Source organism: Pseudorca crassidens, chromosome 4, assembly GCF_039906515.1.
Source record: "Pseudorca crassidens isolate mPseCra1 chromosome 4, mPseCra1.hap1, whole genome shotgun sequence".
Classification (NCBI taxonomy): domain Eukaryota; kingdom Metazoa; phylum Chordata; class Mammalia; order Artiodactyla; family Delphinidae; genus Pseudorca; species Pseudorca crassidens.
The window spans coordinates 129,472,652-129,486,074 of record NC_090299.1 but is presented as its reverse complement, the minus strand read 5'-3'; the positions used below and the strand labels follow the sequence as shown (position 1 = coordinate 129,486,074).

The 13,423-nt window shown below is 40.3% G+C and overlaps 1 protein-coding gene across 9 annotated transcripts in view; it reads right to left on the bottom strand.

The window, feature by feature from the left end:
* SLC10A7 (solute carrier family 10 member 7) overlaps positions 1–13,423 on the bottom strand; it is a 253,407-nt gene that overhangs the window by 31,605 nt on the left and 208,379 nt on the right. For 4 of the 9 annotated variants that reach the window (XM_067736735.1, XM_067736738.1, XM_067736740.1 and 1 more), the window contains one exon: positions 8,779–8,852. In XM_067736735.1, the coding sequence (XP_067592836.1) occupies positions 8,779–8,852 (74 nt within the window). Of the gene's footprint in view, positions 1–4,782; positions 6,218–7,273; positions 7,345–8,778; positions 8,853–13,423 lie in introns of those variants that run through there. The other 5 variants (XM_067736737.1, XM_067736734.1, XM_067736739.1 and 2 more) reach the window with 4 other exon arrangements.

Here is a 13,423-nt window from a genome sequence, read left to right as displayed (position 1 = left end):
GTGTCATAAGCCTCTATGTCCTAAGCATCTCATTTTGGCTAATGATGAGATAAAAAAGTATCTAAAAGTGGGGCGCACCATGGCTAGGCTAAAGTTAAAAAAAAAAATAAAAAAAAGAAAACCAACAACCATGGTTGGTACAAACTGGTTCCCACCATCATCACTAAGCACCTATACAAAGTTTGGCCGAATGCTCTGCTAGGTCAAATGCTCGCCTAAAAACCTGGGTGGGTGAGCTAGGTTCTCTGGAAGCTGAGAGGTGATTATGGATGGATGTAATATGGTGGCTCTTACACTTTTGTGTGCATAATACCCTTTTTTTGCGATGTGTTACAATCAGGCTCCAGGGTCTTATTCTTAAAAATTCTGAATCGGTAGGCCTCAGATGAGGCCCCGTAACGTTTTTTTTTTGGAAGCAATTTGCTATATTTTTAAGGGCCACCCTTTGAGAAATGCTGATCTTAGGCTGTCCCTCTGAATGACTCAAGATTCTAAAGCTAACACTTAAGTCTTTCAAAATCAGAAAATTATTGAATCTTAGAACTAGAAGGATCCCAGAGATCATCTAGCCTAGACTTTTCATGTTAGCAACCAAGGGCTGATACAAGAACCTGGGTTTCACAGCATAGGACCTTCCCCAGAACTCTCATTACAGCTCGGCACAGTGGCTAAGAGTCAGACTTCTGGCTTTGCCACTTGAGGTCATGTGACTTGGGCAAGTTGTTTATCACTCTGGACCTCACCTCCCTTGCGGGGGGTGACTGTGGTAGTGAGGTGAGCTGGTGCATGGAAAGGACTGTTGGAACGTGACCTGTACCAGGCTGGTCATGCATAAGCTCCAGATTCTTCCAGCAGATAGAGTACAGTGGCTGAAGAAATTTGAAGGGTAGGTGAAAATTACCTGTACTCCCCACTCCCAGCACCTTGCCAGCAGCTTTGAATGAAAGCCAGCGGCCACAGGTACAGGTATTTTTAGGTTAACACATATTAGCAGTAAAAGTGTCAACTAAAGTCCCAGCTCTGACCTTGCCAGTGCTCTCACTAGCACCTTGCAGGAGAGGGTCTCTCAGAGCAGGATTCAGTAACCCTTACAGTCAGCCTCAGGTGACTACAGGGCCTCCGGACAGAGTCTGAGCACAAAACTGGTAGGGATCAGGCCTTCAGCACAGCCCCGGGGATTGCATACTCAGGACATGGGATTTGCTAAATTCTTCTAGCAAGTGGGAAGTGTGTCTCTTAAGTTTAAAGGCAGGCTACATATCAATGAGGGTCCATTTATTACATTTATCATGCAAGGCAACAAGTCAGTAATTTCATCAATAAAAACCTATTTCTGGGCTTCCCTGGTGGCGCAGTGGTTGAGAGTCCGCCTGCCGATGCAGGGAACGCGGGTTCGTGCCCCGGTCCAGGAAGATCCCATATGCCGTGGAGAGGCTGGGCCCGTGAGCCATGGCCGCTGAGCCTGCGTGTCCGGAGCCTGTGCTCTGCAATGGGAGAGGCCACAACAGTGAGAGGCCCGCATACCGCAAAAAAAAAAAAAAAAAAAAAACCTATTTCTGAATTCATTATGCTAATTAGTAAAGTCTCTGGTTGATAGAGATATAGATAACAAAAGCATCTGTTGTAGCTGCCTCTGGAGTATTTTCTTTTTGATAAAATAATAGCTGAACACTCCAGTGAGAATTTTCCATGAGAGCAGTGGGCTGTCCCGGGCGCCGAGGTCTACACTAACCATCAGCATAAAATATTTTCAAGTAAATTACTTCTTGTAACAAGCATTTAGCCTATTAAGTACCCAATTAATCTCCATTGTTATTATTATTACTAATTGAAAACATGTTGAATAGAGAAACAATTTAAAAAGTAAATCAACAAAAGGTATAGAAACTCTGTTATATAAGCTGGATTAATAAAATCTAAATGGAGGTGACCTGACTGCACTTCAAGAATTATTCCAAGTCTCAAATTAGGTCTGGTTCTTACATGGTATCAGAAATTTCGGTTAAAGTTTCATGAAAAACGGACAGCAGTAGCCGAAGCCTACATGGTAACTATTTGAGAAAGGGGGTAAAATTTCACCAAGCAATACGTGAAGTAGTATTTTTCAGACCTTGGATCACGACCCATTAATGAGTTGCTGAATCAATGTAATGGGTTTTGATCTAGCACTTGGCTAGCAGATGGAATGTATCACGAGAAGTGAGAGTGAATGTTGTTTTGTCAAACTTTTACACACATGCAAATGTTTTCTGGATCACACTGTAAAAGGTATTTCTAAACTGCAGGTTGTGGTTAAAAATGTCTGACAGTCCCCGGCACAGGAAACGTGGAGAAGGAGCAGAAATGTGCGAGCACCAGGGCATCGGTCCTGGTGAACACCGCACACTGCAAACACCTCCTGCGGTATCGTTCAGAAGAATGGTACCTGAGCATCAGGCTAGGAAATCCTCAAAGAGGTTTTAATGTATTTCATTTGATACTTATGCAGAACCTGGGGACTTCCTAAATTTTTATTACGAAGTCTGGATATGCTAGTGATGAAGTTCAGACACCAAATTCAGAATCAAAAATTCAAAACAAAGTAATCTGCAAAGCTCCAAACATAAGTGAATCACTTTGTTTGAGAACTTGCATCTCTCTCTTTCTTTATGTGGATCAGAAAACAGTACAAAAGGACAGACACTACCCAACTTGTTTTCACTATGATGGTAAATCCTACTGGGCCTTTAATTTCAGTGGCATCTTTAAGACTCTGTCAGATGCCAGATGAATGGATAAAGAAGATATGTATATATATATATATATATATATATATATATATATATATATATATATATATATATATAAAATGGAATATTACTCAGCCATAAAAAAGAATGAAATAATGCCATGTGCAGCAACATGGATGACCCTGGAGATTATCATACTAAATGAAGTAAGTCAGACAGAGAAAGACAAACACCATATGATATCACTTATTTGTGGAATCTAAAATATGATATAAATGAACTTGTTTACAAAACAGAAACAGACACACAGACATAGAAAACAATCTTATGGTTACCAAAGGGGAAGTGGGGGAGGGAGGAAAGGATAAATTAGGAGTATGGGATTAACAGATACACACTACTATACATAAAACAGATAAACAACAAGGATCTACGATATAGCACAGGGAACTATATTCAGTATCTTGTAATAACCTATAATGGAAAAGAATCTGAAAAAGAATATATGTATATATATATTGAGTCACTTTGCTGTACACCTGAAACTAACACAACATTGTAAATCAACTATACTTCCATTTAAAAAAAAATCTGTCAGGTGGTAGAGGACCCCATACTGTCTTTCCTTACAGAACTGAAACGCCAAAAGCAAACTGCAGGACAAAAAATATATTTACGCTTATGCCTCAGAGACAAACTTCTATTTTCTGTCTTTACCCAGGACTTCGATTTCTACTTTGATAGTTTGTTGTTAAACAGCATTGTGGTTCTCAGTTTGCAAGAACAGAGTGCAGACACTGATGCCCCTGAAAGGTAAGGGCTGGCCCATCAAGGCACACTTTAACTACAATATAACCTTTTGTTAATAAAGAAAATATAAGGACTGTGTGCCAGTTTATGACGGGCCATAAGGAATATATACATATGGCCACAATTACAGGTAGTGAAGATTTTTAAACTGTCTCATAACTAGCAATGGAATCAGAAGTGATTTTCTTTTTTAAACAATCAATAAAATGATTCAAACCCACACTGAGAGTGTACACTGAGAACACTCAGAATCAGTCTAGCACTTCTGGGTCTTCAAAGAGCTTTCACATCCTATTGTCCAATGCAGCTCTGGAAGCAGGAGACCTGGAATCTAGTCTCTGTTAGTTATATGCCCTGGCATAAATTTTTAGAATTTTTTCTACGCTTCACTTCTTTGTTTGAAAAATAAGATAATAATTACTGATTTGCTAATATTCAAGGTTATTTAGGTAACAAGAGTTAAGGGGTTAAAGCCTTTAAAAAAGTGCTTCCCAATTGTAGGGCAGTTTCATCAAGATAATAGTCTTTATGTGCCAAATAGAATTGCAGAGAAGCTTTAGGGGGAAAGAAAAACAGAAATGCAAACTTTCCTATTTCAATTCCATTTCCTCTGGAGAAAATAACCCAGATGTTATTAAATGATCTTTTCAGCCCAAGCTGCAGGGTAATCCTTTAGCACTCTTGAAAAGCTTCCAAGTAAAATTGAAAATGAGATCCTTTTCAGAGTTTGTGTCTCCTATGAAACACTTTGGAGAGTATGAAGATAATTTTTAGCCTCTTTAGGAAGATGTAACAGTCATATTTCCTTTCTTGTAATATTGTAACATTATTTATATAGCTGTTCCTTTCAAGAACTCTTTTCCTTTTCACACATAGCAGGGAAACTGTTACCTTATAGAATGGTGGTAATATCAGTCACTGAGCAAAAGACTCATAGGAACTTAAAACTGGAAGGAATCTCAAGTACCATCTCTTCCATCTTCTCATTTTACAGATTTGGAAATTGAGGCTGATAGCAGTTAAGTGATTTGTTCAGCTTTTGGTGAGAGAACTGCAACTTGAATCCCAACTAGAATCAGGTATGTATTCTTTCCACTCTTTCCAGAATCCTATGTCTATCAAAAAGCTATATGCTTTTTGCTTAACGCATAGTTTCTTATCACAGCTCAGCTGTGTAACTGCAAGCGTAGACTCATAATGAAGTTCAATGTGAGGAAAAGATGCCTTGATTGGTCTTTGTACACAAATGTCTATAAATGGTAAGACCCATAGTGGACTTTTAATACACATTGATCACGACACTCTATTTAAAACTTAAAGAGCATTCTTTCAATTCAGAAAAGCTTTTGGAAACAAACAACTGGTCTCACAACTGATTGCCAGTTGTCAGTTGACATGCTCTAGGAGTATACGCTTTCATTTTGCCATTTGGAAACATGAAAAACTAATATAAACATACACTCACTTAAGGATCTCAAACATCCTTAAACATTCTCTTTCTAGGAATAGTGAGAAAGCTTTCTCTATATATTAGAACTCTAGATACCAAAGTGATTTGAACACTCGAGAGAAAAAGATAAATAAAATAAAATACTAATTCCACAGGGTCCCTCGGATCGAATTTCTTTTGTGATGAGCTCTATTGACTGAGTGAGCACTGAACCATTGGTAACTAGGGTGCACGCTGTTCTCCCACCTCTGCTATGTAAAGTGTCTTCTCATCATTATACAAAAATCACCATCAAACTAGAAAACAATTTGGGAGAGTTCATGGCTTTTGGAGCAACCCACAGCCAGTGATGCTGTCTTGACAAAATATAATTATCTCCAACCCTGAGGTGCAACTACAGGAGAGCAGCAAACAAGCCCTGTAGTATTGTTTCAGATGAAGCACAGTGAAAGCGCTGCACTTCCTCCAGGCCTCCGCTTTCTTCCTGAACGAACTCCAGGGAATGGCATCATGTCAGGCCTTCCAGATGGATTATGTGAAGCCATAGCTCAATGTCATTTTCAATAGGAAGCCTCATAATTAAAGGTCAAATAGTCACTTCATCTGCAATCAATCAGTAGAAAAAGTACTAATACGAAGAACTAATCTATCAATGGCAAATGCACTAATAAAAGCAATGAATCAAATTCAGCATGTGTGTAGATGCAAGTACATTGAAGAGACTGAGACAGGGCAAAAGCAAGAACAAAAAAATAAATTTCAAGTGTATGTACAAGAGAACTTTCAGAAGGCTTCTCAAAGCCAGAGTTTTCATCTTTGGTTCATTAGTTACCTGGGTGTCACCGGGCCTGCAATAATTTATTCTTAAATACAAATACTGGATATAATAATAAAACATGTTATTTCACAGGGCTTTCTTAATGTATTCTATTTGAGATGTTATGTGTGTGTGTGTGTGTTTAAAATCACTAGAAGAAATATTTTGACAGGGATCACAAAAGGGATAGATATATTTTCTACATGCCAAATAGATGCATTTTAATCTGTCGTATTTCATCTTGAAGTAAGAGAAATATAACTCTGAGTGATATTACCTGAAATTTGCCCCCTGCTTTCTGGAATATGAATTCTTCACACTTATTGTGATGTTCTTTCATTGCTATGCAGATGAGAAGTTCCATTAGGATAATTATCGGCCTGTACCTCAGGTCACTGCCAGGCATATCCTCTGTACCAGAGAAGTCAGGTCACCAGTAGAGAGAAACATGAATTGGATCTTGTGAAAACTGATACACTAAATTTACAGGGCTTAACAAGTCCATTCAAGCAACAGGACCCGAACACCCCTTGCTGTATGTAGAAATAAGGGTGCTCCTGGGACAAGGGTGATCCGTGCCATCTCGCTGAGATAAGGAAGCAGCAAAGAGGTCATTTTTATAAATGCTACCTAGGAGATTGCAGGCAGGAAGCCAGGTCTGATCCCAGCATGATAGAATAGCCTAGCTCGAAGTAAAATTCCCTAATCTAAGAGCTACGGAAACTGAGGCCTGGGGATGTCTCAGTGGAAGAGTCAGGATGAGTATTTAGGTCTTGCAATTCCAAGAAAGCATAGGTCTACCATGTTATGGAAATAACTAAGGATTTACACTACGATGGTTACTTAGATACCACATCAGTATTTTATTGGAGGACCCAAGTATCTATTTCATGGGCGAACACTGCAAAAGCAAAATGCAAAAGCAGAAGTCCAAGTTAACCCAAACATTTTTAGCACAACAGCTACTTTTGATCGACGTTCAGAGCACCTGTTTGCCTGAAAATTAGAAAGCATCAAGGACAGAAGGATATGGCTTTGAGATGAAAAAAATGAAAAGAAAAAAAAAAGATAGGATGAGTAGGTATTCTGCTTACAGAAAAGAAAAGAATACTGATCACGGTGCAGTATGCTTCTCGGGTTCACCACCGCCAGCTCCAAGCACAGGAGAAAATCATGGAGAAACAAACACAACCCATTTTGGTTGTCCTGACAAAAGCAAATCCTACAGGGGGGGCAGGTTTGAAAGGCCACTGCAGAAGTGTGGAAGCATATGTGGTGCAGCCAGGACTCAGCATCTGCTCTAACGACACAGGCTCATTTGATCCCTGACTCGTGACCTCTGAGGTGCCTGGCAGCATCCGCCTCTGGCCTCCCTACCTTTGTAACAGCCCCTTCCTTTTCAGGAGACCTGGAGCACCGGGCATCACATCACAACGACCGCATGAAGGAGGAAGTGCAAGATGATTTCTCTGAGGTCAACAGTTAAACCACACCTGTTACATGAACATCTACGGAACCGGGGTCAGGGGACTGGAACCCTGGGAATGGTAATACCGTCATAACCAAAACAGTTAATAATAACTAATAACAGCTGCTGCTTTAAGGGTATGTGTTATGTGCCAGGCAGCACACCGAGCTCTCTAGGTGGGCACTCTCATTTCGTCCACAGCAATCCACACACAGCACAACTACTGAACACATTCTGTCATGTACTGACTTGTATTAGGTACAAGTCCTGTGCTGGGTACTTAACACATTTTATCTTTAATCTTTACAGCAGCCTTAAGAATTAAGAAAAAGTAAGAAAATGGCTTACAAAGTGAGAAAGCTGAGGTTCAGGGAGCCTAAGTGATTTGTCCAGGATCACAAAATCAGGACTGGAATGTGGCTTCCAAAAAGCTCTTTCAAATTCTATTTGGTGATGATTATAAAGAAAACCTAACAGTCATAATGCAACGTATGGACAGTATATATATATTTTTTCTTCAAATAAGCTGAACCCCTAGATAGCAATTGCTTCTTTAAGAGTATGTCCAATTTCTAAATCATTTCCCAAACTTTGCAAGACTGAAAATAATTCTATCAGACAAATATGTTTGGGGCTAGTAAAACCATTATGAAATCTCTTTGTTTCCTAGTTTACAGACTGAACTTTAACACGAGCAGACTTAGAGCAATGTCATTCTCTTTAGTCAGTCACACGTCAAAATGTAATGGAATTTTTAAAACTAGTTTTACCACAATGTGCCTACTACCCCAAGGAGTTTGTTAATGATGTATATTTCAATAAAGTTTCTCATTACTTAATGACTTTTAATGACTAAAAACATGGATTCCAGATGTCTTGGACAGGTTATTGGGATAATGTCATTAAACTGGATAAAGCTAAGTAGAAAATAGCACTTTTCTTGATCTATTTTTATCCATTAAATACGTACTTATTTCATTTTAGGTGCTGATCAGATTGAGTTAATGATAACTATGTCGTGTTTCTTTATAGAAATAACATTCTGAAAGGAACTTCAAACTAATGTCAATATCAAACTAGAGTAATAACATTATTTCCACCTTGCTCCAAGCTTCCAGAAAATATAAGGTGACATTTCCCAGGGGTCACTCTAGAGCCTTCCAAAACCAAGTTTGTGCTCATTGCACCCCCTGCCCCCAACTACGCACCCCCAGACTTTTAACATGAACATTCTACATTGAAAATCTTCTATGAGAATCGAAAACATGATTACAAATAAAGTTAAATCCTACACTATTAAATGTAGGCCCTCAAAAATGGGTTCAATCCAGTGATGGTATTTCAAAGCTATGACCCATCCTCACTTTGCTATTGTTCTTTAGGTCACAGAGTGGAAAATACCCCCATTCCATTTAATTTGAAGAGTTGTTTGAATTTCAAAATCATAAGATGCAATTATCTGAGGGTAATATTAAGTTGGTTTTTACGTCTGTGGGACACTTACCCAATGTGAGGGATTTGTGTGTAGAACAGAACATGACAGCCACAGTGTCTGCTGGTGTGAAACCTGAATTATTCCTAGTGGCAAAAGAAAAAAGTGTTTTACAAATAAAAAGCATATTTAATACATCCTCAATCAAACGTAGTACCTACCTTTGTGCTAACATCCCTTTGATCAGTCCTGGTGACAGAAGTAATTCTATACCCAAATGTACAGAAATGTCCAAATTTCTTTTTAGAGAATAATTTCTGAGTCATTTATCCATGAAAAGGAGACAGTCTTAAAAATGTGTGGTGGAGGTCTTCTAAAATCACATATGTAATCAGCTTGTGGCACAAGACTTTATAAAAATCACGCAGCAAGGAAAGTTAGCTCAGTCACTAGGCTATCACTTGATTTTAACCCAGTGGCTTGAAAAGAGTTAATGTATTTCAAAAAGGCTTCCCTCAAGGAGCAACACATCCCTTTGGCAGCAAACAACGGCCTTTGAGAAATACACGGTATGAACAAAGGTTTAACATCATATGTTTTTAGTAAAAATAATAAATTACCAATTTTTATCCATTACTATGTATCAGGTATTCCCTTAAGGTCTTTGCATATAAAGACAAAAACCCTATCAGGTAGGCAATACAATATCATTATTTATGGATGAGAAAACTGAGGCACACAGAAGTTATGTAACCTACCCAGGACCCCATAGCTAGGAAGTGACAGAGCCAGGATTTAAATCAAGTCTGGCTCCTGTGCCTGCGCTTAACTGCCATTGTTTTATTGTTATATAATATGTTAAGGATAAAAAAAATCTTGTGTAGTCAAAATCCATTAAACGTTATGGGGATCAGTACTGGTGAATATCATATTCAGATTTCCTATTTTAGATCATAAAGATTTAGAGAACCAGGAACCAAAAAGGTTAGAAATGTAAGTTTTATTATTGCATCCTTGATATGTTAGAAACTATTCCTTCCTGCACGATCAGTGTTTGAAGATATAGTGAGTCTGTTCATTCCCGCCCTGAACTCAGACAAGAGGGCTAGCAAACGGAAAAATGTTCTAGAACCCGACTGCATGCATATAGTTGTAGATGTAACAATCTAACCAATTGTCAAGTATGTCTAAAGAAAGAGACCCCACCATTTCCCTTAGTAACCTCATCCTTATATACAACTTTCACTGGGAGAAAAAGCTTCCCTCAGCAGATCCCACATCTGTTTCTTTGTTATATACTCACTGGAGGGGAGCAGGACCCTCTCCTCCACCACCTGCTCCTCTGTACATATGTTAAGAGAATATTTAAATTGCCCTTTAGTCTCCTCTCCTTTGAAAAATCATGTAAGCTCATGCTTCCTAACCAGTCTTACCTGCAGCCTTTTTTTTTTTTTAAATAACATCTTTCCAAATTGAATTTTTGGTGTCTCACCTCAGTTGAAAGAGAAGGAGGGAGGGAGACAGAGAAAGAGAGAGAAAGAAAGAGAGAGAGAGAGAAAGGGAGAGAGAGTCTCTAGAGAGGATGTTTTGGTTCTGAAGGGGAGGATGATCTCAAGCTTGTCAGGGGGGTAGGGGATGATGATGAAGCCTGTGGAGAACTTCTTGGAGGAAATTACAATTGAGCTAGGCTTTAAAGAACAGGTTTAGACATGCGCAGATGCGGATTTTAGATAAGGGAGAGCAGAACGGAAGCATGCAAGTGCCGGAGGCAGTTGGCAAAGCGCAGACTCTCCAGGGTGACTTGTGTGCAGGGGCACTCACTCACGTCCAGGGGCGTGGACTCCATAAGATAGGATAAGGGGAACTACTGAAGGACATGGGGCAGTAGAATGGCATGGTCAGACCCGTTCTTAAGGAAGAGTAGTCACACAGCCAAGTATAAGGCTAAGTTGATGAGCCCAGGCAGGGAGCAGAAAGCTATGAGGGCCTGAAGAATCACAGTGAGTACAGGAGCTGGTGGTAAGAGACATGAAGATAGAATTAAAAGAACTTGTCAACTGGTAACTTCTACAAAATATTCCCTCCCAACAGCTTAAGAGCACAGGCAGTGCGGGAAACACACTGGAATTTAAATTCAGACCATCCTTTTGCTTAGATATAAAATGGGGATAATACTGTCTGCCTCTTAGGGTCATTGTGAGGATAAATGCCAATATCTGTTAAGAACTGGGCACATAGCAAGTGTTTAAAAATGCTAGTTTAAGGCTTCCCTGGTGGCGCAGTGGTTGAGAGTCCGCCTGCCAATGCAGGGGACACGGGTTCGTGGCCCGGTCTGGGAAGATCCCACATGCCGCGGAGCAGCTGGGCCCGTGAGCCATGGCCATTGAGCCTGCGCGTCTGGAGCCTGTGGTCCGCAACGGGAGAGGCCACAACAGTGAGAGGCCCACGTACCGCAAAAAAAAAAAAAAAAAAAAAGCTAATTTATACTTTTACGGTTATTGTTGCCTTGAGAGAAGAAGAGAGATTGAAGAGAAATTAGAAACTTTGAGAGAAGTATCAAAGCACTAATGGAAATAAGGAGTGGAAGAGGAAGCCCAGTAGGGTCTGGGCAGGAGACCCAGGAGTTGAGGTTTAAGTTTACTGAATTTGCAGTAGTGAAGGGGGCTGTGTTTTCAAGAAATCTGGTGAAGAGAAGAAAAGGGCCATGGAGACGAACCTGTTTATACATAGAAAGTGATGATACAGCAGGTAGAAATAATGGACGAAACCACATCCTCAAAGGGGCCTGAGAGGATGAGACTGAGATTAGCTGGAGAGGAGAGTGTCCTACAGTCTGAGAGTCTGTGAGCTGGAAGCAAAAGAAGACAAGGTGGGTGAACAATACAGAAAATCTTCAGGTGGAGAATAAGAAAGTGGAGGGAATCTACATCAGAGAGTTTACTTTCTGTGCAAAGCGTGAGGCAGTTCATTCATCTACAGAGAAGTCTGAGGGAATACTGAGGCCTGAGAAAAACTTGACATAAACAGACTGGGGAATATGACCTACGGTCAATTCACAATGAATAAAAGATGTCTCCAGGAATGAATGCCCAGCTGTGATTGTGGAACACGTGGCAGAGCCAGCTGGCCTAGTCTGGGGTCTTTCTCCGTCAATGCTCTGGTGTCAATAACACTGCAAAGGCCTTTGAGGGCTTCGGCTGCCCTTGTTTGTAACCAGTTGCTGCTGCATCTGGATTTAGGCAGTTTGGTTTTCTTCGAAGGGAGTCCGGCAGTACACTTCTTCTTTGGTGAACGCTGTTCTGCTTGACCCATTTCTAATGTGTCTAGATCTCTCTGGCCAAGAAAGCTCTGATTTAATCTGGCGCTGGCTGCCATGTTGGAGCAGCATTTCCAGTGTGGCGAAAGAGGATGTTTGCAAGATATGCTTACTTGTCCTCTGCTCCGGGGTAAGGAGACCGAAGGTAAGCCCACACGAGGAGGTATCTGGCCTGATGTGGGTTGGAACACTGCCCTAGGGTCCTACTGACACAAAGTCCTTCAGTGGGGAGAGAGAATCAGGATGTAAAGATGGAATGTTTGAGGTTAAAAACAATACTCCACCTAAATAGGGCTGACGTATACTCTATGTCTACAGTAACAGACTGTTCTACATCACAGGTCTTGGAGAAGCCAGCAGAGCACGTGCTCACTTAACCTTCCATCCAAGATAAGGAGGAAGAGGATAAGGATGGTGAGTAACCATAGCAGTAAACATTGAAGAAATTTTTTTCTATCACATATATATATATATATTTTTTTTAATTGAAGTATAGTTGATTTGCAGTCAACTTTTTTTTTTTTTTTTTTTTGCGGTACGTGGGCCTCTCACTGTTGTGACCTCTCGCATTGCGGAGCACAGGCTCCGGACGCGCAGGCTCAGCGGCCATGGCTCACGGGCCCAGCCGCTCCACGGCATGTGGGATCTTCCCGGGCCGGGGCACGAACCCGCGTCCCCTGTATCGGCAGGCGGACTCCCAACCACTGCGCCACCAGGGAAGCCCTGCAGTCAACATTTATTGAGCACTTTTCTAAGCACTTTGCATCCAGTTCTTCTTTCTTCATAGAACAGCCTTAAACGGTAACAGTATTTTTGTCTTGTTTTTTCCAAAAAGGGATCTTGAAGCACAGTTGCCTCAAGTCACACAGCTAATAAGGAGGGTGCCCCAATTTGTGAAGACAAGTTTGCCTTCTGAGAAGAACATTATAAAAACTCAAAACCATAACCAAAATCACCACACAATTGTGGATGAGAGCAGCCATCCTGGTAACTAACCCTCCCTCACCCATGCTCTGTTCAGGGGTGGTTAAATGGTGAAAAGTCGTGACAACGCACAGAGAAACAAAGTATCCCATACATTATATTAAGTGGTAATGGCTATAATTATTTTCAGTGATTATCATCTCTACTGTGTCTGCTCACATTCTTGAAAGGAATCGCATTACTATTTATTTTCGAACTCTACCTTATCTCTATTTAATATTGATTTTCTTTTTATCTTGTTTTTATAATTCTTTTGATTACTTTGGCTTCCCTCGAGATGTTTATTTCCTTTTCTTCCCAACTGGTCTTTTTATTCTCTCACAAAGCTTTCATTCAGTGTTTTCCACATAATATTTATTTTGCCTTCCTTTGAGTACCCACAAAGGAAAACATGTCAAAAGGTTTTACTAGCAGAAT